The sequence below is a fragment of the Oncorhynchus clarkii genome, chromosome 6 (genome assembly GCF_045791955.1).
Source record: "Oncorhynchus clarkii lewisi isolate Uvic-CL-2024 chromosome 6, UVic_Ocla_1.0, whole genome shotgun sequence".
Lineage (NCBI taxonomy): Eukaryota > Metazoa > Chordata > Actinopteri > Salmoniformes > Salmonidae > Oncorhynchus > Oncorhynchus clarkii.
The window spans coordinates 39,429,215-39,455,575 of record NC_092152.1 but is presented as its reverse complement, the minus strand read 5'-3'; the positions used below and the strand labels follow the sequence as shown (position 1 = coordinate 39,455,575).

Here is a 26,361-nt window from a genome sequence, read left to right as displayed (position 1 = left end):
GCTTTGTCCATTCATATATACCGTCATTGGGTCACACTGATCACACAAACACGCATGAAACACATTTGATTCACACACACACATGGTGGTGTGATGCTGTGGGGTGATGTCCATTTTATTTATTTAGATTTAACCTTTATTAAAAAATATATATAAATATAGGACAAAACACACATCACGACAAGAGAGACAACACAACACTACAGAAAGAGAGACCTAAGACAACAACATAGCATGGTAGCAATACAACATGACAACAACATGGTAGCAACACAACATGGTAGCAGCACAAAACATGGTACAAACATTATTGGGCACAGACAACAGCACAAAGGGCAAGAAGGTAGAGACAACAATACATCACACAAAGCAGCCACAACTGTCAGTACGAGTGTCCATGATTGAGTCTATGAATTAAGAAATGGAGATAACTGTCCAGTTTGAATGTTTGTTGCAGCTCGTTCCAGTCGTTAGCTGCAGTGAACTGAAAAGATGAGCGACCCAGGGATGTGTGTGCTTTGGGGACCTTTAACAGAATGTGACTGGCAGAACGGGTGTTGTATGTGGAGGATGAGGGCTGCAGTAGATATCTCAGATAGGGGGGAGTGAGGCCTAAGAGGCTTTTATAAATAAGCATCAACCAGTGGGGCTTTGCGACGGGTATACAGAGATGACCAGTTTACAGAGGACTATTGAGTGCAGTGATGTGTCCTATAAGGAGCATTGGTGGCAAATGGTAAAGAACATCTAGCCGCTCGAGAGCACCCTTACCTGCCAATCTATAAATGATGTCTCCGTAATCTAGCATGGGTAGGATGGTCATCTGAATCAGGGTTAGTTTGGCAGCTGGGGTGAAAGAGGAGCGATGACGATGTGTCTATGATGTGGATTGACAGTGTATGGTACGTGTCGTGAATGTCCCATAGTGATAGCAGGAGTCTCTTTGCTAGGCCCTTCTTGTCTGTCCCTCCCTGCTAGATAAATCAGCAGCCTTGTCTGCGGATGAGACACTTTGTGTGTGCTTCTCACAATCAGGCTTAGCATACACTGCAAGCTGTGTTGGGGGGTTTATCCTTCTAATCAAGATAAAATGACACACACACACACGCGCGCGCGCGCCGCATTTAAGCATCTCAATCCCAGAGCATGTTATGATTGTGATAAAAGCAGAACATCCCGGAGGAGAGGGGAACAGAGAGTGATATCACAAACATGAGGGGCATCACTGTAAGGCATCCGCTATCTCTAAGGTGACCCAGCTGTGATGTCATCAGCACAGATTGATATCAGCACAGAGAGTCGGCTCTGGTTCCCCGGGCTGAAAGTCCAACAGTGAAACACGTGACTCACTAAAAAGAACCTTTCCCTCTTGTTGTTCACTGTTTTCCCAATCATTCAATGAATTGTATGAATGCTCGAACACACACACACACACACACACACACACACACACACACACACACACACACACACACACACACACACACACACACACAGTGAGAGGCATCCTGCTTACATGTGATCTATAATTCAATAAAGTCACCTCTCCTTATGTGGGAGGAAATCTTGCTGAGAGGGGCCAGATAAATGAGAGGGTGGGGAGGGAAGGAGGAGGGGAGGGATGGAGGTCGGAGGGGTAGTCAAAGAGATTGACTAACATTAAAGCTAGAAATGGGGAAAGGGAAAAATGGAGAAAGAGTAACTCTAGTACCTGAGGCGGGGGGCTGAGGCGTTTAGACGCTGGTGCCAGAGAGCTTTTACGAGTCTGCGGTCAGACAGAAATAAAATTCAATGGAGCGACTGAATGGTCTGTCACACACAAACACACACACATGCGCGCACACACACACGCGGTTGAATGGCCTCTGAGAAATCACTGTTGGGTTTTATAATGTCACAGTGATTCCACGTCTCCATCACCCATAATGCATTGTGACTGAACTAGCATTCTGAGACATACACACTCAAATCGCTGTAAAGGAGGGAGGGATACGGACAGCAGGGGAGAGACATACAGCTCATTGAAATGCCAATGTGACTTAGTACCGATACGGATATTCCGGGAGATGTTGGTAGCAGTAACGTTGATAACAACCACATGATTTAAACGTTGGAACTATGTGGATGCCACGATAGCAGTGATTCTCTCTCTCTCAACGAGCCATGACAGAAGAGGTGTTTTAAGGGGGAGAAAAAGATTGAGAGAGCGGGGTGGAGAGGTAGAGAGAAAAGGTCAAAGATAAAGAAGCTCTCGGTGTCCCTCACACACACGCGCACACACACACACACACACACACACACACACACACAGGTTGCTTAGTGTGGTATCCAGTGTCGTTGCCATGGAAGTTATGAACGATCACAGGATTCTGTCTGTCTCTCTCCGTCCGTCTGTCTGTCTGTAATAGCAGGAAGGTTTTGGGAGTGTTATTACACTCAGCTACTGTTCTATTACTGGACATGTTTCAGTTGGTAAAGCATGGCTTTAGGCTTTGGGTTCCATTCCCGGTGTCATATATTACAATATTATCACTATCTTATGTTAGTGTGGTTATTGCTCTGGGCGCTCCCATCTGACGTCGGGAGACATGTCTTCTTACAATGGGGTATTCAATGTGCCACTGTGTGTGAACACGCCAGTCTGTATGTTTGAGATCAGTGGATATTAAATCCCGTTTCACTGACCTCCAAAACAGCAAGTCATCCTCCAGCAAGAATGATAATGATGATGGTTCTCCTAGTCCAGACCAGGCGTTTGAGGCTGATGAGGCAGAAACACACCATTAGACAAGGCTGAGGGGGAGGGGGGTGGGGGGGCGTCATGGTTGGAGTAACCACTTTGGAGAGGGGCGGAGACATAAGCATGAAAATATGGGGGAGAAAACAGAGGGTTTAAACCAAGCCTCTCTTAAATGGCCATTGCTCTTCATGCCACTCTGAGTAGTGTTTGTAAGTGTTCGTCAGTGTATTTCTGAGTAGGAGTTGTGGAGGGTTTTGATAGGTTGAATGGAAGGATGGATGTGGAGGAGTATAAAACAGACAAGCAAGACCAAACACATTACCTCACTAAGTGGTGTTGTGTGCGTGTGTGCGTGCGTGCGTGTGTGTGCGCGTGTGCACGCCTGTGTGTTATCGGGAGGGGAAAAGGTGATCTCCCTGCCTGGGAACTCCCTACCCTTGGAGAGGGCGCCGAGGGTGGCACCACACACACACACACACACACACTGTTTGATCTCATGATCGGGTCAGGGCTGAGACTAACAATAGCCCCAATAGTTCGGTGTTGAGAGCATTTTCCCACTAGAGTGGGTAACCTCTCCCCTATCTCTCCCCTACACACGAAGCTCACGTGAACCGCTCACACAGATTGTGTGTGTGTGTGTGTGTGTGTGTGTGTGTGTGTGTGTGTGTGTGTGTGTGTGTGTGTGTGTGTGTGTGTGTGTGTGTGTGTGTGTGTGTGTGTGTGTGTGTGTGTGTGTGTGTGTGTGTGTGTGTGTGTGAGGCAGGCAGGCAGGCAGGCTGAAATTAGGGGTTTTATGACTGGATCATGCCTCTCAGAGACCCTTCAAGATGGAGGGACCTAACGGTTAGCTCTCACAAAATGGAGGAGTAGTGAGGTGAGGAGAGCAAGACAGAAACAGGACAGATAGAGGTACAGTAAGAGAGCGAGAGAGAGATAGATCTATTTGCAGAGTATCCACATTAATTTACTGTCAGTGTATAGGCTGTAGTTGCTTGACTTGAGGCTTTGAATGGGATTCTCTCAGACCAACCAATGGTCAAATACTCCCTGTGTTTGAAATGGAGAGCTTTCTGGTAGGGCAAAAGTTCTCCTGGTATTTCCTTACCAAAAGTTTGTTGTGGATAAGAAAGATTGACAAAGGGAGGAATGCAAAGGAGAGGCAAAAAAAAGAGAATACATTTAATGTAGAAAAGGTGTGTGTGTGTGTGTGTGTGTGTGTGTGTGTGTGTGTGTGTGTGTGTTGAGAGAGCCAGTTCCAGATCATAATGTGATAATGGAGTAAGAATAGCAGCTTGGCCTCCACCCATTTATATTCACACACACACTGCTCCATTTTCACATCAGTCTCTATGGAGCCTCCTTTATTTTATCCCAGAGAGGAGGAATATGTGTCTTGTCTATCCCAGGGAGAGGCAGGCAAGGCTAGGCACAGCTCACAGCACCATGGGGGTGTCTCTCTGGAAGTCCTCTTTTAGAATACCACATAACACAGCATTAATCAGCACTATCCCAACAGAACAAATGTAGAAATGAATGTGTCTAACATATTCTTTCTTTAATCTTCTCTTTACTGTCTTCCCCTGTTCAATAGTCTATTCAGTCATGGGAAATCTGCTTTATTTTTGTATCAAATGATATTTAATAGTCGAAAAGCTTTGGGCCTCAGCAGAGAACAACTTCAATCAAAGGAGTTCCTTCTTTGTGACCGTGTGCTGTTGAGACGTTCGCAAGACTCATCGTGTCTCTCTTCCTCTTTCTTTTCTTCTCTTGTTTCACTCCGTCTACAGAATAACTCATCTGCCTCCCTCCGTCACCGCTTCACTTCAAACGCTAAACATTCCCCCACCGTTTCCCTTATATTCTGAACATTTGCCTTGGCATTATCTTAATATTTTTTAACGAGTTTCTCTTTTTGTCACTCTTCATAACCCATCCAGTGGCGTTGAATTATCAGTGACTGTTTGCTGAATAGAGACTGATATTAATGTGTTTCGGTGTTATTCATAAACTACCCCTCAAACAAAATGAAGTTAAGTAAATCATACTGATGTTGTCGATCATGTTGAGACCCACAAATAACCCCTCCTTTCTATTTACGTTGCCTAGGTGATGCCGGAGCAGCTGGTGTTGCTATTGGAGATTCTGCTGGAGGAGGAGGAGCTAAGTGTGACATCACTGCATACGATCAAGAGAACCTACGATCTACCGAAGCAGGACGCTGAGGTAACACTGCACACACAAGTGGATATAGTATGTATAAGCTGGAAGTAGAAGCCTAAGTATTGATGTAGTTTACTCCAGGGTTAGGGGACAATAATATATTTACGAATATATATATTTAGAATAATACATACAGTACCAGTCAAAAGTTTGGACACACCTACTCATTCAAGAGTTTTTCTTTATTTTTGTTACTATTTTCTACATAATGGAATAATAGTGAAGACAACAAAACTATGAAATAACACATATGGAATCATTCTCTCAACCAGCTTCACCTGGAATTATTTTACAACAGTCTTGAAGGAGTTACCACATATGCTGAGCACTTGTTGGCTGCTTTTCCTTCACTCTGTGGTCCAACTCATCCCAAACCATCTCAATTTAGACAGCGCCGGAGAAGATGGCTAACGTTTTACATGCTCCTAACCAATTGTGATTTATATTTTAAATTTAAAATTTTTGCTTATTTTGTACATTATACTGCTGCTTCCATCTCTTATGACCGACAATAACTTCTGGACATCAGAACAGCGATTACTCACCACGAACTGGCAGGAGCTTTTTTTCTCTATTAACGAGTCTGACGAGCCCGACGTGAACGACATACTGCTTTTCCGGGAACAGGCCCAAATCCCCGTCATTTGCGTGAAGAGACAACGGAGAAAAAGAGGACGGAGGTCGGGTTGCCTTCTGAGAATTTGTAGGCGATCGAATAAACCCCCCCTGCCTTCCGTTCTACTAGCTAACGTGCAATCATTGGAAAATAAAATCAATGACCTACGAGGAAGATTAAACTACCAACGGAACATTAAAAACTGTAATATCTTATGCTTCACGGAGTCGTGCCTGAACAACGACATTATCAACATACAGCTGGCTGGTTTTATGCTGTATCTACAGTGCCTTGCGAAAGTATTCGGCCCCCTTGAACTTTGCGACCTTTTGCCACATTTCAGGCTTCAAACATAAAGATATAAAACTGTATTTTTTTGTGAAGAATCAACAACAAGTGGGACACAATCATGAAGTGGAACGACATTTATTGGATATTTCAAACTTTTTTAACAAATCAAAAACTGAAAAATTGGGCGTGCAAAATTATTCAGCCCCCTTAAGTTAATACTTTGTAGCGCCACCTTTTGCTGCGATTACAGCTGTAAGTCGCTTGGGGTATGTCTCTATCAGTTTTGCACATCGAGAGACTGACATTTTTTCCCATTCCTCCTTGCAAAACAGCTCGAGCTCAGTGAGGTTGGATGGAGAGCATTTGTGAACAGCAGTTTTCAGTTCTTTCCACAGATTCTCGATTGGATTCAGGTCTGGACTTTGACTTGGCCATTCTAACACCTGGATATGTTTATTTTTGAACCATTCCATTGTAGATTTTGCTTTATGTTTTGGATCATTGTCTTGTTGGAAGACAAATCTCCGTCCCAGTCTCAGGTCTTTTGCAGACTCCATCAGGTTTTCTTCCAGAATGGTCCTGTATTTGGCTCCATCCATCTTCCCATCAATTTTAACCATCTTCCCTGTCCCTGCTGAAGAAAAGCAGGCCCAAACCATGATGCTGCCACCACCATGTTTGACAGTGGGGATGGTGTGTTCAGCTGCGTTGCTTTTACGCCAAACATAACGTTTTGCATTGTTGCCAAAAAGTTCAATTTTGGTTTCATCTGACCAGAGCACCTTCTTCCACATGTTTGGTGTGTCTCCCAGGTGGCTTGTGGCAAACTTTAAACGACACTTTTTATGGATATCTTTAAGAAATGGCTTTCTTCTTGCCACTCTTCCATAAAGGCCAGATTTGTGCAATATACGACTGATTGTTGTCCTATGGACAGAGTCTCCCACCTCAGCTGTAGATCTCTGCAGTTCATCCAGAGTGATCATGGGCCTCTTGGCTGCATCTCTGATCAGTCTTCTCCTTGTATGAGCTGAAAGTTTAGAGGGACGGCCAGGTCTTGGTAGATTTGCAGTGGTCTGATACTCCTTCCATTTCAATATTATCGCTTGCACAGTGCTCCTTGGGATGTTTAAAGCTTGGGAAATATTTTTGTATCCAAATCCGGCTTTAAACTTCTTCACAACAGTATATCGGACCTGCCTGGTGTGTTCCTTGTTCTTCATGATGCTCTCTGCGCTTTTGACGGACCTCTGAGACTATCACAGTGCAGGTGCATTTATACGGAGACTTGATTACACACAGGTGGATTGTATTTATCATCATTAGTAATTTAGGTCAACATTGGATCATTCAGAGATCCTCACTGAACTTCTGGAGAGAGTTTGCTGCACTGAAAGTAAAGGGGCTGAATAATTTTGCACTCCCAATTTTTCAGTTTTTGATTTGTTAAAAAAGTTTGAAATATCCAATAAATGTCGTTCCACTTCATGATTGTGTCCCACTTGTTGTTGATTCTTCACAAAAAAATACAGTTTTATATCTTTATGTTTGAAGCCTGAAATGTGGCAAAAGGTCGCAAAGTTCAAGGGGGCCGAATACTTTCGCAAGGCACTGTACCTAGAGAGTTTTCATCTGTATTTTTCGTAGCTGTCCACATACCACCACAGACGGACGCTAGCATTAAGACTGCACTCAATGAGCTGTATACTGCCATAAGCAAACAGGAAAACGCTCATGCAGAGGCGGTGCTCCTAGTAGCCGGGGACTTTGATGCAGAGAAACTTAAATCCGTTTTACCTCATTTCTACCAGCATGTTAAATGTGCAACCAGAGGGGAAAAACTCTAGACCACCTTTATTTCACACACAGAGACGCGAACAAAGCTCTCCCTCGCCCTCCATTTGGCAAATCTGACCATAATTCTATCCTTCTGATTACTGCTTACAAGCAAAAATTAAAGCAGGAAGCACCAGTGACTCTGTCAGTAAAAAAGTGGTCAGATGAGGCAGATGCTAAGCTACAGGACTGTTTTGCTTGCACAGACTGGAAAATGTTCTGGGATTCTTCCTATGGCATTGAGGAGTACACCACATCAGTCATTGGCTTCATCAATAAGTTTACATACACCTTAGCCAAATACATTTAAACTCCGTTTTTCATATTTAGTAAAAAGTCCTTTGGTCAGTTAGGATCACCACTTTATTTTAAGAATGTGAAATGCCAGAATAATAATGATTTTTTTTCAGCTTTTATTTCTTTCATCACATTCCTAGTGGGTCAGAAGTTTACATACACTCGATTAGTATTTGGTAGCATTGCTTATAAATTGTTTAACTTTAACGTCCACAAGCTTCCCACAATACAATAAGTTGGGTGAATATTGGCCCATTCCTCCTGACAGAGCTGGTGTAACTGAGTCAGGATTGTAGGCCTCCTTGCTCACACACGCTTTTTCAGTTCTGCCCACAAATGTTCTATAGGGTTGAGGTCAGGGCTTTGTGATGGTCTCCAATACCTTGACTTTGTTGTCCTTAAGCCATTTTGCCACAACTTTGGAAGTATCCTTGGGGTCATTGTCCATTTGGAAGACCCATTTGCGACCAAGCTTTAACTTCCTGATGTCTTGAGATGTTGCTTCAATATATCCACATAATTGTCCTCCTTATGATGCCATCTATTTTGTGAAGTGCACCAGTCCCTCCTGCAGCAAAGCTCCCCCACAAAATGATGCTACCACCCCTGTGCTTCACGGTTGGGATGGTGTTCTTCAGCTTGTAAGTCTCCCCCTTTTTCCTCCAAACATAACGATGGTCATTATGGCCAAACAGTTCTATTTTTGTTTCATCAGACCAGAGGACATTTCTCCAAAAAGTATGATCTTTGTCCCCATGTGCAGTTGCAAACCGTAGTCTGGCTTTTTTAAAGGCGGTTTTGGAGCAGTGGCTTCTTCCTTGCTGAGCGGCCTTTCAGGTTATGTCAATATAGGACTCGTTTTACTGTGGATATAGATACTTTTGTACCTGTTTACTCCAGCATTTTCACAAGGTCCTTTACTGTTGTTCTGGGATTGATTTGCACATTTCGCACTAAAGTACGTTCATCTCTAGGAGACAGAACGTGTCTTCTTCCTGAGCGGTATGGCGGCTGCGTGGTCCCATGGTGTTTATACTTGTGTACTATTGTTTGTACAGATGAACATGGTCCATTCAGGCATTTGGAAATTACTCTCAAGTATGAACCAGACTTGTGGAGGTCTACAATTATTTTTCTGAAGTCTTGGCTGATTTCTTTTGATTTTCCCATGATGTCAAGCAAAGAGACACTGAGTTTGAAGGTAGGCCTTGAAATACATCCACAGGTACACCTCCAATTGACTCAAATGATGTCAATTAGCCTATCAGAAGCTTCTAAAGCCATGACATGAATTTTCCAAGCTGTTTAAAGGCACAGTCAACTTAGACTTCTGACCCACTGGAATTGTGATACAGTGAATTATAAGAGAAATAATCTGTCTGTATACAATTGTTTGAAAAATTAATTGTGTCATGCAAAAAGTAGATGTCCTAACCAACTTGCCAAAACTATAGTTTGTTAACAAGAAATTTGTGGAGTGGTTAAAAAACGAGTTTTAATGACTCCAACCTAAGTGTATGTAAACTTCAGATTTCAACTGTACATACCCCAACCGGAAGCCATGGATTACAGACAACATTCGCACTGAGCTAAAGACTAGAGCAAGGAACGGGACTCTAACCCGGAAGCTAATAAGAAATCCCGCTATTCCCTCCGACGAACCATTAAACAGACACAGTGTTAAAACAGGACTAAGATTGAATTGTACTATACCGGCTCTGATGCTCATTGGATGTGGCAGGGCTTGCAAACCATTGCAGACTACAAAGGGAAGCACAGCCGAGAGCTGCCCAGTGACATGAGCCTACCAGACGAGCTAAACTACTTCTCTGCTCGCTTCGAGGCAAATAACACTGAAACATGCATGAGAGCACCAGCTGTTCCGGACGACTGTGTGATCACGCTCTTCACAGCCAATGTGAGTAAGACCTTTAAACAGGTCAACATTCACAAGGCTGCAGGGCCAGACGGATTACCAGGACATGTACTCCGAGCATGTGCTGACATTTTCAACCTCTCACTGTGCGAGTCTGTAAAACCTAAATGTTTTAAGCAGACCACCATAGTCCCTGTGCCCAAGAACACTAAGGTAACCTGCATAAATGACTACTGACCCGAAGCACTCACGTCTGTAGCCATTAAGTGCTTTGAAAGGCTGGTCATGGCTCACATCAAAACCATTATCCCAGAAACTATAGACCCAGTCCAATTTGCATATCACCCTAACAGATCCACAGATGATGCAATCTCTATTGCACTCCACACTGCCCTTTCCCACCTGGACAAAAGGAACACTTATGTGAGAGTGCTATTCATTGACTACAGCTCAGCGTTCAACACCATAGTACCCTCAAAGCTCATCAATAAGCTAAGGACCCTGGGACTAAACACCTCCCTCTGCAACTGGATCCTGGACTTCCTGACGGGTCTCCCCCAGGTGGTAAGGGTAGGTAACAACACATCCGCCACGCTGATCCTCAACACAGGGGTCCCTCAGGGATGAGTGCTCTCCTACAGTCCCCTCCTGTACTCCCTGTTCACTCATGACTGCACAGCCAGGTACGACTCCAACACCATAATTAAGTTTGCTGATGACACAACAGTGGTAGGCCTGATCACCGACAACAAAGAGACAGCCTATAGGGAGGAGGTCAGAGACCTGGCCGTGTGATGCCAGGACATCAACCTCTCCCTCAATGTGATCAAGACAAAGGAGATGATTGTGGGCCGAGGAAAAGGAGGACCGAGCACGTCACCATTCATATCGACAGGGCTGTAGTGGAGCAGGTTGAGAGCTTCAAGTTCCTTGGTGCACACATCACCAACAAACTAACATTGTCCAAGCACACCAAGACAGTCATAAAGAGGGCACAACAGAACCTTTTTCCCCTCAGGAGACTGAAAATATTTGGCATGGATCCTCAGATCCTCAAAAAGTTCTACAGCTGCACCATCGCGAGCATCCTGACTGGTTGCATCACTGCCTGGTATGGCAACTGCTCGGCCTCCAACCGCAAGGCACTACAGAGGGTAGTGCGTACGGTCCAGTACATCACTGGGGCCAAGCTTCCTGCCATCCAGGACCTCTATTCCAGGCGGTGTCAGAGGAAGGCCCTAAAAATTGTCAAAGACTCCAGCCACCCCAGTCATAGACTGTTCTCTCTGCTACCACACAGCAAGCGGTACCAGAGCGCCAAGTCTAGGTCCAAGAGGCTTCTAAACAGCTTCTACCCCCAAGCCATAAGACTCGTGAACATCTAATCAAATGGCTGCCCAGACTATTTGCATCCGTTCACCTACGCGGTTGGAACCAAAAATCTCACATTTGGACTTATCAGACCAAAGGACAGATTTCCACCAGTCTAATGTCCTTTGCTTGTGTTTGTTGACCCAAGAAAGTCTCTTATTTTATTGTTGTCCTTTGGGGCGGCAGGTCACCTACTGGTTAGAGCGTTGGGCCAGTATCCGAAAGGTTGCTAGATCAAATCCCTGAGCTGACAAGAATTTGTTCTTAACTGACTTAGTTTAATAAAAAATAGTAGTGGTTTCTTTGAAGCAATTTGACCATGACGCCTGATTCACCCAGTCTCCTCTGAACAGTTCATGTCCGCCTTGGTCAGGGAGGTGACGAAGAACCCGATGGTCACTCTGACAGAGCTCCAGGGGTCCTCTGTGGAGATGGGAGAAATTTCCAGAAGGACAACCATCTCTGCAGCACTTCACAAATCAGGCATTTATGGTAGAGTGGCCAGTCGGAAGCCACTCCTCAGTAAAGGGCACATGACAGCCCTCTGGGAGTTTGCCAAAAGGCACTTAAGGACTCTCAGACCATGAGAAACAAGATTCTCTAGTCTGATGAAACCAAGATTGAACTCTTTCGCCTGAATGCCAAGCGTCACGTCTGGATGAAACCTGGCACCATCCCTACGATGAAGCATGGTGGTGACAGCATCATGCTGCGGGGATGTTTTTCTTTGGCAGGGAATGTGAGACTTGTTAGGTTGGAGGGAAAGAGGAACGGAGCAAAGTACAGAGAGATCCTTGACAAAAACCTGATCCAGAGCCCTCAGGACCTCAGACTGGGGCGAAGGTTCATTTTTCCAACAGGACAAAACCCCTAAGTTTGCACTGCGATGCAGTGTCTTAGACCGCTGCACCACTTGGGAGGTTCCATCCACAAAGTTTTTAATGCTTATCAATTGCCTTGCACCAAGGAAATACAAAATACTAAAATACTACACTGGACTCTTAAAGAATTTCATTTAAATGTTAATTGTATTTTTTTGATCACAGAAACAATGAGAAAATTTGGAAAAATAAATAATGAAATGTTAATTATGTAAAGCAGCCCGTGCAATCATCTTCCAGAGAGCAGCCCCAATCGGCCCGAGCCCCAAGTAAATACATTTGGGCCAGATAACTCACACTGGAATCGGCCCGAGCTCAATCCCCGCATCGTAGCCAGCCATAAGTAATACTGCCGAAGGCGGCCCAGACTCGGGCCACATGACGTTAGCCCGAGTCTGACTGTCAGCTGAGTGCCCCAACTCTCAGCCGGAATCGGTCCAGATCCACTGTGCTAGCTGGGACGCAGTAGGTTTCACTTCTCCACCCGTCATTTTTAAAAAGATCCGACGGAGATCATTGCCTTCTTCAATAATGCAAAGACGGGCAGCATGAAGGTCTTGTCATTGATTTGGCTGGAAAGGGGTATAAATTGTGCTTTACAATGGTATTCATATTACAGTTGACCTGGAAGTATTACGTTTTTGGGGAGCTAAAATAAGGTCAATTGTACGTTACAGCGCGATGTACAAAAGTGTGTTAGCTAACTATACACTTTAATGGTGTTTATGCGTAGGATAAGGTGTGTGGGGGGTTGTGGTGGGAGTTACGTGTGTGTGTGTGTGTGTGTGTGTGTGTGTGTGTGTCTGTGTGTGTGTGTGTGTGTGTAGGGGCTTTACTGTACTCTAGTATTAAGTGCAGCAGTCAGAGTAAGCACAGCTGTGTTAAGGCTGGAAACTAAACAACTTAAGCTGTTTTTAACACATGCCCTGTCTTGAAAAGAATTAGTTGATACATTTTTCCCCCTCTTATATGAAGTCGTAGTCATTACTGTATATGACCTTTTTGGAAGGAGAAGGAGCTCAGATGTTAGTTCATTTACGGTAGTCATGCAGTTAGTGTTTGGTGCTGTAAAATGTTCAGTATACTGTACAGTATGTACTGTAGGGCTACATTATCAACACCGTTACGTTTTAGTTGAACAGAACTGAGCATCTTTTGTTTGGGACCTATTAAAATAATGAAAATCTTCAGCCAGGAATGAAAGACTTCCTACTGAGAATGTGCTTCACTTCTAAGAATCAATTGGGTGTAAGAATAAAAGACTGTAAAGGATGTGAGTGTACAGTACTTGGCTGGCCTTCAGTGGTTCAACATGAGAAGGTCTCTGTCTAGGCCTCTACAGTCTGGCTGGGGTTAGGAGGCCAACAGAGATGTACAAATACCAGGGGAAAAAACTAAATGGTCCCTAAAAGTGGTCACACAGACACATGCGCACGTGTGTCCAGCCATTCCTCCAATGCTTTTTCTTTCTTACCCTCCAACCTTTCCACAAAATGAATGATCAATGTGTTTGAAAGGTTAAATAAATAAAAGCTTAAGTGCAGCATCACTTCTCTCCTGTTATGTTAGGTTAGCAGTGTTTACTTCATGGAGGTGTAGCTGGTTAAAGTGTGCGAATTCATCACGCTTGATGTGCTGTCTGTTATGGTTAGTGCTCCGTCCTTCCATTTGAATGGTGTAGAATGTGTGTGAGATGTGCGTGAGCATTTAATGTAGTGTGAAGGATAGCGTGCGAGCACTGGCTTCAACGCATGTGGGCCATTCCATTTCATTTCAGCAAGTCATGACACCCACCATCTCAGATTGTTCTGAAGTCGTTTCTGTAGTCAGATAAGCATTACTGCAACATTATTTATTTGAAATCCAATTTGATCTTTGAGAAATTAAGCTAATTTGATTGCACCCAAATTGGCCATTTTTATTTATACGATTCATATAATATTCAATAAATATAGTACCTAACATCTGATTATGACCAAACTTTTTTCTAACAATAAGTAAGACATGGTCAAAAGCTACCCACTGATGTAGGATGGTACATAACCCTAACAACTTCAATGACTAATTTCTCTGAACAGGGGATAAAAACATCACCAAATACACTGAGAATACATTACATAGTATGAAGAAGCAATACTCCGAGCCGCAGCTCCATGCTACTTGTCAAACATAGAGAACTGATACTATATACTCATTGTTGGGGTGGGATTGGTGTGGGGGAGCCCGTGGAGGGCTTTTGACCATTTCTTAGAATTTCTCATGTTTTAACTCATTGTTAGAAAAAAGCTTGGTCCCAATCAGATGTTAGGTACTATAAGAGAAAATTGCCAATTTGGTTGCAATCAATTAGCTTAATTTCTCAGAGATCTAATTATATTTCAACAAAATAATGTCGCAAAAATGCCAATCTTACCCGTTTCTAACAACAGAAATCATAGCAGAACAATCTGAGATTGTGGGTGTTGAAATCCTATTGTGGTTTTTGAGGTGGAACGACCCATGTGTGTGTGTGTGCGTGTGGCAGTGTACTGTATGAGTACAGTATGTGTGTGCATGTATGAGAGTGAATGCGTGACTGTGGCTCGCTTCCTTTCATGTGTGTCTCGTGATGTGTGGGTTGGTGCTTATGCGTGCGTTCGTGTGTGTGTGTGTGTGTGTGGGCCATTTGTCGGTCAAGCATACAGGGCACATTGTACCACAAAAGGCCTTAATGCCCACGCTAGGTTGAAGGGTCCTGTCAGAGAGGAAAGGAGTCTGTTACACCAAACCACACCAAAGACACTCCTCATGTGTAGAAGGCGAGTAGGAGGAGGATGACAGAGAGAGAGAAAGAGACAGATAGACAGAGAACTACAGGGTTGGCATCTACGTTTCATAAAGATGTTTTACTCTGTTTAAAAATCATTTAGACAAACAGTAACCTTTTACCAGACTATAATGGAGAACTGTAATTTATTTACACATTTTGGATATTATCAACAATAAAATACTGTGAAAATCTTTTACTGTAGTATAATGTAAATTATGGTGCATTGTGGTAAAATTGTGTGGGCGGGGAAAGGATCACTGTATTTTGAATGGTACTGTAATTCCATCCCGCAGAATACAGTGCCGTACTGTATTTTTGAAGCACCAAAAACCTTTTGACCACTAGTGGGTGCATGGTATTGTTGGCGTGCCTTGTAAGTGGCTATATTTGTTGCAGCCATTGGTAATAGTGCTTTTACCAATTTAAAATGTATAGGAGACAGATTGGTATTAAGTCTTGAACCTTAAATGGTTGAGCATTTTGGCCTTGTAGTCTCTCCCAGTATGGAAGCCTTGTTTATTTTTCCATTCTTTTTCCAGGTAAGTTGACTGAGAACACGTTCTCATTTACAGCAACAACCTGGGGAATAGTTACAGGGGAGAGGAGGGGGATGAATGAGCCTATTGTAAACTGGGGATTATTAGGTGACCATGATGGTTTGAGGGCCAGTTTGGGAATTTAGCCAGGACACCAGGGTTAACACCCCTACGATAAGTGCCATGGGATCTTTAATGACCTCAGAGAGTGTTTTAACGTCCCAACTGAAAGACAGCACCCTACACAGGGGGGTGTCCCCAATCACTGCCCTGGGGCATTGGGATATTTTTTTAGACCAGAGGAAAGAGTGCTTCCTACTGGCCCTCCAACACCACTTCCAGCAGCATCTGGTCTCCCATGGACTGACCAGGACCAACCCTGCTTAGCTTTAGAAGCAAGCCAGCCAGCAGTGGTATGCAGGGTGGTATGCAGGGTGGTATGCTGCTGGCTTGTTAAAGCCTTTAGAAATGGAAGGGATATAAAACACTAAATATTCATTGATATGCTGTGATATGTAAACACATTACCTTGCAGCCATCCTGCTTGCACCAATCCCCTGTAATTACAATAACAATACATTGAAATACAAACCTCACTCCCGTCAATTAATTTATTTAATTCATCCATTCATTCATTAATACATTACAATTACGGTATGATTTACTTTTTTACAGTGTAATACAGTCAATTCTACGATATTGTACTGTCATTACATAGTACTTGCTTTGATACCATATTTACATTACTGCAATACGAAATACAGTAAATTACTTGCCAATTAGCTGCCTGTAAGTTACTGTCAAATTCACAGCAACCCCTTTACAGTGCAGGGAAGGAACATGATCAGCAAGTTTAGGCCAACATGTATTGTAATTAATGTGCGTATATCTCTTTGAATGCCCTCCAGGCCACCCTGCTCTGCTGCCCTGCGCAGCCCCAGCAGCTGCTCTCTGTGCTGGGTTGCATTCCTGGGGAGAGCCCTGGGGGTAGCCAGCTGCCTGGTGCCCCTCTCACCCCCTTCTTACCCCCCTCACTGGGCCTCTGTCTCTCTCTTGAGGGGAGACGCACCAATTACACAGGACATTCCTACATTTATTACACCACACACACACACACACACACACACACACACACACACACACACACACACACACACATATCCAGGATGTCACGAGCAGGATTGATTGATTGCAAAAATGAGAGACACGAAGAGGTTGGGATCTGAAAAAGCAAATGCTGCTGGACCTATTGAAAGAGCAAGGTGGGAAAAAAGAGCAGGAAAGAGAGGAAAAAAAACACTGAAATGGCAGTAAGTGATGTGATATTACTACGGTTGCAAAATTCCTGGAACTTTCAATCAATTCCCGGTTTATATTATAAGAGAGAGAGAGAGGGAGGGGTCATCTGAGGCCTACGAAGCTCATGTTTATTCAGAAGGCTGCAGAGGTAAAGGGAGCGTTCAGAGACGCTGTTATCCAAGGAGCGTTGCCCGGCTCTGCTTCTCACGCCCCCACACCAGGTGGAAGGGAAAACAGAGTGTGTGCGCATGTGTGTGTCTGTCCATACATCTGTGTGGGTGTGTGAATCCTCAAGCGAGACATAAGAAGGACAAATAATCCTTAGTATTGCTGCTTCCATCTAGGTGAATTTATCGTCTAGGAGAACCCCACCAAATCACTCCCGTCACGAGGCTAGTAGAATAACAGCGTAAGGCTAGAACACACACACACACACACGCACGCAAAAACATGAGGAGGGATGATGATGATGGAGGCGGGGACAGAGCCAGTCTCTGATCTCTCCGGTCACCGTGGTAACAGAGCTCCCATTGATCCTCTGGGAGAAAGGCCAGGCACCATCCTACACACGCACGCACGCACGCACACATGCAGAGAGAGTGAGTGTGTGAGAGAGAGGGAAAGCTTGCTGGTCTAAAATGTTTTGTATGTCTCCTATCATGAGCTCTTCCAATATGTGTGTTTCAGGTGAGGCATCGCTGGTGTGAGCTGGTGGTCAAACACAAATACGCTCAGGCTTATGGAGATGTGGAGCACTTCCTCATACACGACCAGGTAACACTCACACACACACGCTGCCTCTCTCTCTCACACAACACAGACTCTTGTGCAAAAGCATGTTGTGGGTGTGTATCTGTATGTTAGACTGATTGTATTTGTGTGTGTTGTCTCTCCAGGCCATGGGTGTTTATCTGTACGGGGAGCTGATGATTCAAGAGGACTCTAGACAACAGGCTCTGGCCAGGCGCTGCCTCTCATTGGTCCAGAACGAAATGGACCAATCAGCTCGCAGAGTGGTAGAGGAGATGGTCCTATGAGGTGGCACACAAAAGGTACTGACCCACCCAGCTGTGCCGTCTCAAAATTATAGGTACCATTTGTTTCTGAACATTATTATGTTAAAAGTGATAATGGTCCCTTGTTGATTATGCCCTGGTTAAAGTGGGATCATATTGCTCTGAAACTATTTTGTATTATCTCTAGCCTCAGTATGGTAGATAGTGGGCAGACATATACTTCCTCTTCAGTGCTGTTTTCTCTAGCTCCTCTGCCACGTTTAGATGTGTGTAATGGGTCTTGTTTCGGAGTGCTACTGTAAAAGGACTCTTTGTTTCTGGGTGTAGTGACTTGGCCACCTCTCTCACACATTCCTCCTTGAGCTCTCTCTGTGTGTGTGTGTGTGTGAGCGAGAGAGAGAGAGAGAGAGCTCAGAACGCTGCCTTTTCTGTGGTTTCTCAGGAGCGCCGTCAGGATGTGTTTGTCAGGGCAGGAATTTGGGAATGTGTTCCTCAAACAAACAGACAGTAGAGAAGGAGAGAGAGAGAGGACTGTGTCTCCGGTTAGCCCTGTGCAGATTTTTACTGTGTTTACCCTGAAATTCCTCTGTTTGTGTGTGTGTGTGTGTGTGTGTGTGTGTGTGTGTGTGTGTGTGTGTGTGTGTGTGTGTGTGTGTGTGTGTGTGTGTGTGTGTGTAACTGCACTGTCACCCACTGGGAGGGAAGGTGGTGTCCGGCTTCTCATAACAGCAAGGGTTTTATTTGTTTCTTCCCTCCCAACGAGGAGAATAGAAGAGAGATTTATGATTCAGACCAAGAGGGAGGAGGAGTGAGAACGGGTCTCTTTTAAAGGAGTAGAGCAGGAACACTAGAACTTGTCCTAAGAAAGCACGGGCCATTCAGGCTACCTAGCCCACTTCCAAGTCATGTCCAATCAATTGAATGTACCACAGGTGGACTCCAATCAAGTTGTAGAAACATCTCAAGGATGAAAAAATGGAAACAGGATGCACCTGATCTCAATTTGGAGTCTTACGGCAAAGGGTCTGAATACTTATGTAAATAAGGTATTTCTGTTTTTATTTGTAAAAAAATATATAATAATCTTAAAACCTGTTTTTGCTTTGTCATTATGGGGTATTGTGTGTAGATTGGTGAGGAAAAAAACTATTTGATCAATTTTAGAATAAGGCTGTAACGAAACAAAATGTGGAAAAAGTCAAGGGGTCTGAATACTTTCCAAATCCACTGTATATGTGAGAAGGCGGTTATTTTCGGAGGTGCTGCTAAATGCTTGTCCAGGTCAAGCAGAGAGACATACAGGCCTCACCCCACAGATAGATAAATCCTTTATCAGGCCATGGCCAAGCAAGAGCAAGACGGGAAGGGTGCTTTCATCCACACAAACACCGAGGACAGCTTTATGTGTGTGCAGAGGGGAGGAGAAAGGTTTTCCAGGCGAGCGCTCTGTCTGTCTACTCTGACAAATCACTTTACACGCGCGCACGAAACGCACACTCTGCTGAGGCCACAGTCCGTCAGCCTCCTGTCACAGTGGCTCTCTGTCACTGTCCACAATAACATGTCTCCCTGTCCGTCAATAACAAGACGGCCAGTCCAAGCTTTCCTTCTTTCTCACCCCCTCTCTCTCTCTCTCTCTCCGTCTCTTCGCCCTGTACATGCCTGTGGAATCCCTCCTGATCCGCTTACTGAGGGGCATATCGCCGGTGTAGCGGAGCATAGCGAATGGCAGAGGGGGATAGGAGAGGGAGAGTGAGAGAGAGAACGCCACAGGTTTGGCCTTTCATGTCTAGGCTGCAATGGTTACTGGTGTGATGACGCTGAGGGGGAAAAGAGAGAGACGGTGTGAGAGAAAGGGAGAGACGGTGTGAGAGAAAGGGAGAGACGGTGTGAGAGAAAGGGAGAGACGGTGTGAGAGAAAGGGAGAGACGGTGTGAGAGAAAGGGAGAGACGGTGTGAGAGAAAGGGAGAGACGGTGTGAGAGAAAGGGAGAGACGGTGTGAGAGAAAGGGAGAGCGAGGATTGACAGGTCTCGCCTTTAATGTCAGGATTCTGCGGGTTCCTGGCACAACTGAGCTAGGGATAAAGAGAAGAAAAGAGAGAGAATGGGAGAAAGAGAAGAAGCGAGAGGAAAAGAAAGAGAGAGTATCCTGGTCTTTCATGTCTGCTTTGGGAGGGTTCCTGGCGTGCTGATTTGTGACTTAAGATAAAATCACATTGCCAGGGATTACCACCCAGGCCAGACCCTGCCAGCTGCTATGACAACCGGAGGCTCCACCGCTCAGCCGCTTGCAATAATAACGTCAAATAAGACATGATGATCTGACAGGGTGTGTTTGTGTGGGTGATGATGAGAGGCCCCATGTAGGGGGGAGGGGCAAACTTTTGGATTATGTGTGTCTATGTGGGTGTCCATGTGCATGGTGTGTCTGTGTGAGTGTCCACCAGTCAGGCAGTGACCACTCTCCCACCAGGTACAGAGCTTAGCTGATTGGTGAACAGTGATTGATCTCCTTTGTTCACAGTGGCTAAGTTCTGCACCTAAGGAGAGAATGACGCACAGAATCAGACAGAGAGAACAATGGAGAGAGGTGGAATGAGAGGATAAGTTGACACCATTTCCCTCCTCCCCCAATGTGTAAACCATATGAACACTTTTGCATGCAAGAGAAATTCCTGTCTCCTGTCTCTGCATGTCTGAAGATACCCTACGCTGGAGTGGAGATGTACAGTCAGGATTCAGTAGTGAGTGAGTGTGCGTGCTCCGTGGGAATTCAAACTTTGAGTCTCCTAAGTTTGATGTGCTGCAGTTACTAATAAGCCAAGCGTTATGCTCTCCTGCCCATTCGGTCTCTGTCGCTCTCGTCACCCTCTCTCTATTCTCTCTCCCCTCCCTTTTCTCAGTTTCTCTCGTCATCCTCTCTTTCTCTTTACGCTCTCCTTCATTGTCTCTGTGAGCTCTCTCTCTCTCTCTCTCTCTGGGTGGACTGATGGTGATGGGGAGGGATGTGGGACACAGGAGACAGTGCTAATGAAAATGAGGAAGACAGGCATTGCTAATGCTGCTGCTCAGTGAGCCACTTTGACAATGGGCCCTGGAGGACCGTCTTCTTCCACTTCCTTACCTTCCTCTTCCTCCTCCTTTTCGTTGTCCTCTTATTTTCAAACTCCAGCAGCACTAACAAATATGTTCAAGTCCAATTCGGTACAGCAGTATCTGTGGTGGATCTTTGCTTTAAGAACTACCTGATCGCTCATCTCTTCTTTGAGCGTATGGAATCGGAAATAAATCTTTGGACGTTGAACTGTTGAACAAGCTCAGACCGTAACTAATCAACGGCCCCGAGTCAATCAAAGGCGCGTTGCCGCCAAGAGCATTGCACTTTACTTTAAAAAATCATTTTAAAAAGGTGATTAAGCTTGAGCTGACATCAGCAGAATGTCAGGAAAATTGCCTTCAAATGGCCAATGCTTTGTGCTGCTCTGTAACGCACTTTTGATTGTATCCCGACCAATGGATCAGAATGAACATACTGGACTGGAAAGGTAATTGTGGTGTGGTCGGTGGCGGGGTAGGAGAGCTGGTATAGCCCTATGGTCTTTTCTTTCTCTAACAAAATGGCCGCTATAAGCGAGGACAGATGTGTGAATTAGAAATTAGGTCCATGTGGAGCCTGACTGGAAAATGCTATATTTAGGGCCCGTTACAAGAGTAATGACTATCAAAGGCTTCTAAAAGAGAGGAATTACCATCGGAGACGATATCTAAAGCCTGATTTATTATAGTCTAATGGAAGGGAAATGGGCTTGCACATCAAAGCACGATGAAAATGTATAGAAAGGACATTTTCACTCTAATGCCAGAAGTAAACCTACATTTGTTCACTTTAATATCCTAAGTAAACCTCACTTTTTTCTATTTTTATAAGCTTACTGTGAGGTGCCATATTCCTGGCGTGGGACTAACTGTTTTCCCAGCTTGGCTCCAGCACCTCTGACTTGCTATTGGTGTTTTAATATGGAGCTGAATGCATGAATGGAACTCTGAGAAATCAGAGCCATGTTAGAATTACAGCCACCTGTTCTTACTTAACCGCTTTTAGTGAGAAGTTACTGTTGCATTGTGGTTGAATATAGGCCCTCAATTCATATTGGAAGACTGTGAAAGAGGCTTGCCTCCCCGAGATGCGGGCGTGTCTCAGCAACAAAGACCAAAGGCAACATTTCATTATAAAATGTTGAAGAAGAGAGCGAGGACTAGTCTAGGACTGTGCCTCCTGTGCCTACTGAGCTGATAACAGTACTACTGAATGACTGGCTCAGTTCAGCAGGAACAGGAGTCCAGCCCATACCAACACACGACCAGACAGGCAGCCATCGGCATCATCCTCCAGCCCTGAAGAGCTACGCAACGACAACACACATGAATGATACCCTCAGCGGACGCATACCAAATGGCACCCTATTCTCTATTTAGTATATTACCTTTGACCAGAGCACATTCCCTACATACAGTGCATTCGGAAATGCAAAACACACAAAGCAAAAACAGGTTTTTAGATACATTTTTTAGAATTTATTTAAAAATAAATAAAAAAACAGGTAAGTATTCAGACCCTTTGCTATGAGACTCGAAATTGAGCTCAGGTGCATCCTGTTTCCATTGATCATCCTTGAGATGTTTCTACAACATGATTGGAGTCCACCTGTGGTAAATTCAATTGATTGGACATGATTTTGAAGGGCACAAACCTGTCTATATAAGGTCCCACAGTTGACAGTGCTTGTCAGAGCAAAAATTAAGCGAGGTCAAAGGAATTGTCCATAGAGCCCCAAGACATATCTGGGGAAGGGTGACAAAAACATGTCTGCAGCATTGAAGGTCCCCAGAGACACAGTGGCCTCCATCATTCTTAAATGGAAGAAGTTTGGAACCACCAAGACTCTTCCTAGAGCTGGCCCTAGGTCAAACTGAGCACTCGGGGGAGAAAGTGCCTTGGTCAGGTTGGTGACCAAGAACCCAATGGTCACTCTGTCGTTTCTCTGTGATGGTTGTCCTTCTGGAAGGTTCTCCTATCTTTGCAGCACTCCACTAATCAGGCCTTCATGGTACAGTGGCCAGACAGAAGCCACTACTCGGTAAAAGGCAAGATTCTCTGATTTGATGAAACCAAGATTGAACTCTTTGGAGATCGAACATCTCTGGAGAGACCTGAAAATAGCTGTGCAGTGACTCTCCCCATCCAACCTGACAGATATTGAGGATCTGCAGAGAAGAATGGGAGAATCTCCCCAAATACAGGTCTGCCATGCTTGTAGCGTCATGCCCAAGAAGAGTTGAGGCTGTAATCACTGCCAAAAGTGCTTCAACAAAGTACTGAGTAAAGGGTCTGAATACTTATGGAAATGTGATATTTACATCAGTGTTTTTTGTTGTTGCCATTTTGCTTTGTCATTATGGGGTAGATTGATGAGGGGGGAAATGATTTAATCAATTTTAGAATAAGGCTGTAACATAACAAAATGTGTCAAAAGTGAATAGTTTTGGAATGCACTGAAGTGTGCTATGCCTATGGGACCTAGTCAAAAGTAGTGCACTATACAGGGAAAAGGGTTTCATTTGGGAAGCAAAATACTCCCATGACTGTATTAGGAACTGTACACCAGCTGTTATTGTCTGTTCTCATAGCAGCTCTCTTTTCTCCCACTGTTCTCTTTTGTAGGCTGCCCAGCTGCCCGCCTTGGGACATGGAAGGGAGAGGAAACGCTGAGAAAGTAATGCTCTCACTACTTCCCCTCCAGACAGGAAGAACAAACGCCAACCTGTTTTCTTTCCTGCATGATCAATGAAGTTAAAGCACTGTACTGTACATACTAATAGTAATAGGTGATGTGTAGATAGGCCTACGTCCCAAAATGGCACCCTATTTCCTATATAGTGCACTACTTTTGACCAGTGCCCTATTAGCCCTTTGACTTTGGGCAAAAGTAGTAAACTATAATGGGAATATGGTGTCATTTGGTACGCCCATAGTTATGTTCTCCAGAATTCTAAAAAATATAGGAATCGAAAAGAAAGACTATTCTCATGGCATTTGTATAAATATAATAATGCCTCTTTACTGAACTTTCTGATTTAGCCTCAGTTTCAATTCTCCTCATTAGGAAATGCAACTGAGAATGAGATTTGGGTCTTGGAGGTGTCCTTTGATGTGGAGATTTGGGTCTTGGAGGTGTGCTTTGATGTGAGTGTCTCTTGTGTGTTCGAACGTGGGATCGTTTGTACATTCATTCTGCAAAAAAAAAAACAGTACAGCTACAGTCACTCACCCTTCTAGATAACTTGAAACAGTCTAACCAGGTCTTGTGTCTGGAAGCCACCTGCAGATTCAAACTACAGCTATGACAATCAGTTTGTATTACTAGTAGTATGGGTTGGGATTATGGTTCATTTAGTTTTAGCTAGCTAGCTACATTACATGGCCCATCAAGTTAGCCAGTTGTATCTGGGGGTGATTACGGCCATCTACTGTATTTCATGAACATGTGTACCTGTCTAGACAATAGTGACCCATCCACTTAGCTGGATGTGGCTGGGGAGTGGTTATAGCATGACTCATCCAATGTAAACAAGTGTGTCTGGGTAAGCAGCTGATAATGATCAAATATGTTTATCTGGACACTTTCTGTTTTTTGATATTGCTACTAATCAAATATGTAAGTAAACATTTCACTGTACCGTTTACACCTTTGTATCCTGTGCATGTGACAAATAAACATTGATTTTATTTGATATAGTGTTTTTACCAGAGACGGTCATGTGAAGAACAACATTACCTGCACCAAAGTCAGATTAGGATATAGGCCAAGGACGAGATAAAATGTATTTTTACCTGGATTTTTCCTTATTGTAGGCTAATACTTTTACCACTTTTAGTCTTGAAATCTTTGGTTGTTTACCACACTACCTTACTCACTCGGTTTAGCACATGGCCTAACATGTGAATCCACTAAGAGATGGGTGGGGCAAAGGCTTAAGAGGGTCTGAACAATGCTCAATAAGTGTATACAAAAAAGAGCTCTACAGAAGGTGTATCAAAACATTGAAGGGCTATTTTCTCAAACGTGGGGTTACAAGTTTTCAAATTTCAAAGCATAATTACTTTCCCATTGTTCCTCAACTGCAGTGTATGATATACCATTTTGTAGCTCTGAGTCCCTACTTTTATCCAATGTAAAAAATAAAATAAAAATTGACATTTGAATTTGAAAAACATTTAAAATTTTGCTACATACACTACATGACCAAAAGTATGTGGACACCTGTTCATCGAACATCTCATTACAAAATCATGGGCATTAATATGGAGTTGGTCCCCCCTTTGCTTATATAACATCCTCCACTCAGCTGGGAAGGCTTTTCACTAGATGTTGGAACACTGAGGTCAAGCACTGATGTTATGCCTGGCTCGCAGGCATAACATCAATTCCTCCCAAAGGTGTTTGATGGGGGTTGAGGTCAGGGCTCTGTGCAGGTCAGTTAAGTTCTTCCACACCGATCTCAAAAAAAAATTTCTGTATGAACCTCGCTTTGTGCACGGGGGCATTGTCATGCTGAAACAGGAAAGGGCCTTCCCCAAACTGTTTCCACAAAGTTGGAAGCACAGAATCATCTAGAACGTCATTTTATGCTGTAGTGTTAAGATTGACCTTCACTGGAACAAAGGGGTCTAGCCCAAACCAATTTTAGCTATGGAGATTGCATGGCTGTGTGCTCAATTTTATACACCTGTCAGCAATGGGTGTGGCTGAAATAGCTGAATCCACTCATTGGAAGGTCTGTCCACATACTTTTGTATATATAGTGTAAGACCAAATCGAGGCGGTCGGTCACATACCCTATATTGCACATATTTTAGTTGTCTCATTAGATACTTTCAATATTTATGAATTTCTGCAATGTATAGTTGTTTGATGTCATTTAAATTTGGAGCTGTTGACATTTGAAAATATTGTCCCATGTACATTTTGTAATTTACTGATGGTCTCTAACTAGTCCCATAGGGATGTCGAATGTCAAACCCAACTGACCATGGGCATTAGAATCACATGGGCATTAGAGTCACATGGGCATTATAATCAGATCGTGTACAGCTGAGTCCCAAATTGATGATAACTTTGGTGTTGCCAGCTGTGGGCAGGATTAAAATAAACCCAAGGAAAATTCTTACGATATTTCTGTGACATTTTGGACGAGACTGACTTGATGACCAAAATTATCCTATTTACACTTTGTAGTCAATTTTGACACTAGAATAAATGTTTCTGATTAATATCAGTGCCGCATAACCAGGTGAAGCTGGTTGAGAGAATGCCAAGAGTGTGCAAAGCTGTCATCAAGGCAAAGGGTGGCTACTTGGAAGAATCTCAAATATAAAATATATTTCGATTTGTATAACACTTTTTTGGTTACTACATGATTCCATGTCTGTTATTTCATAGTTTTGATGTCTTCACTATTATTCTACAATGTAGAACATTTTAAAAATAAAAACCCTTGAATGAGTAGG

The 26,361-nt window shown here is 43.9% G+C and overlaps 1 protein-coding gene across 1 annotated transcript in view; it reads left to right on the top strand.

Moving 5' to 3' along the window:
• Positions 1 to 26,357, top strand: part of LOC139411120 (aminopeptidase O (putative)) — a 121,362-nt gene extending 95,005 nt beyond the window's left edge. The window contains exons 14-17 of the mRNA XM_071156990.1: positions 4,850 to 4,966; positions 17,463 to 17,549; positions 17,672 to 17,827; positions 23,515 to 26,357. Of these exons, the coding sequence (XP_071013091.1) occupies positions 4,850 to 4,966; positions 17,463 to 17,549; positions 17,672 to 17,812 (345 nt within the window). The 3' untranslated portion in view covers positions 17,813 to 17,827; positions 23,515 to 26,357. The remainder of the gene's footprint in view (positions 1 to 4,849; positions 4,967 to 17,462; positions 17,550 to 17,671; positions 17,828 to 23,514) is intronic.
• The last annotated feature ends 4 nt before the right edge of the window (positions 26,358 to 26,361 follow it).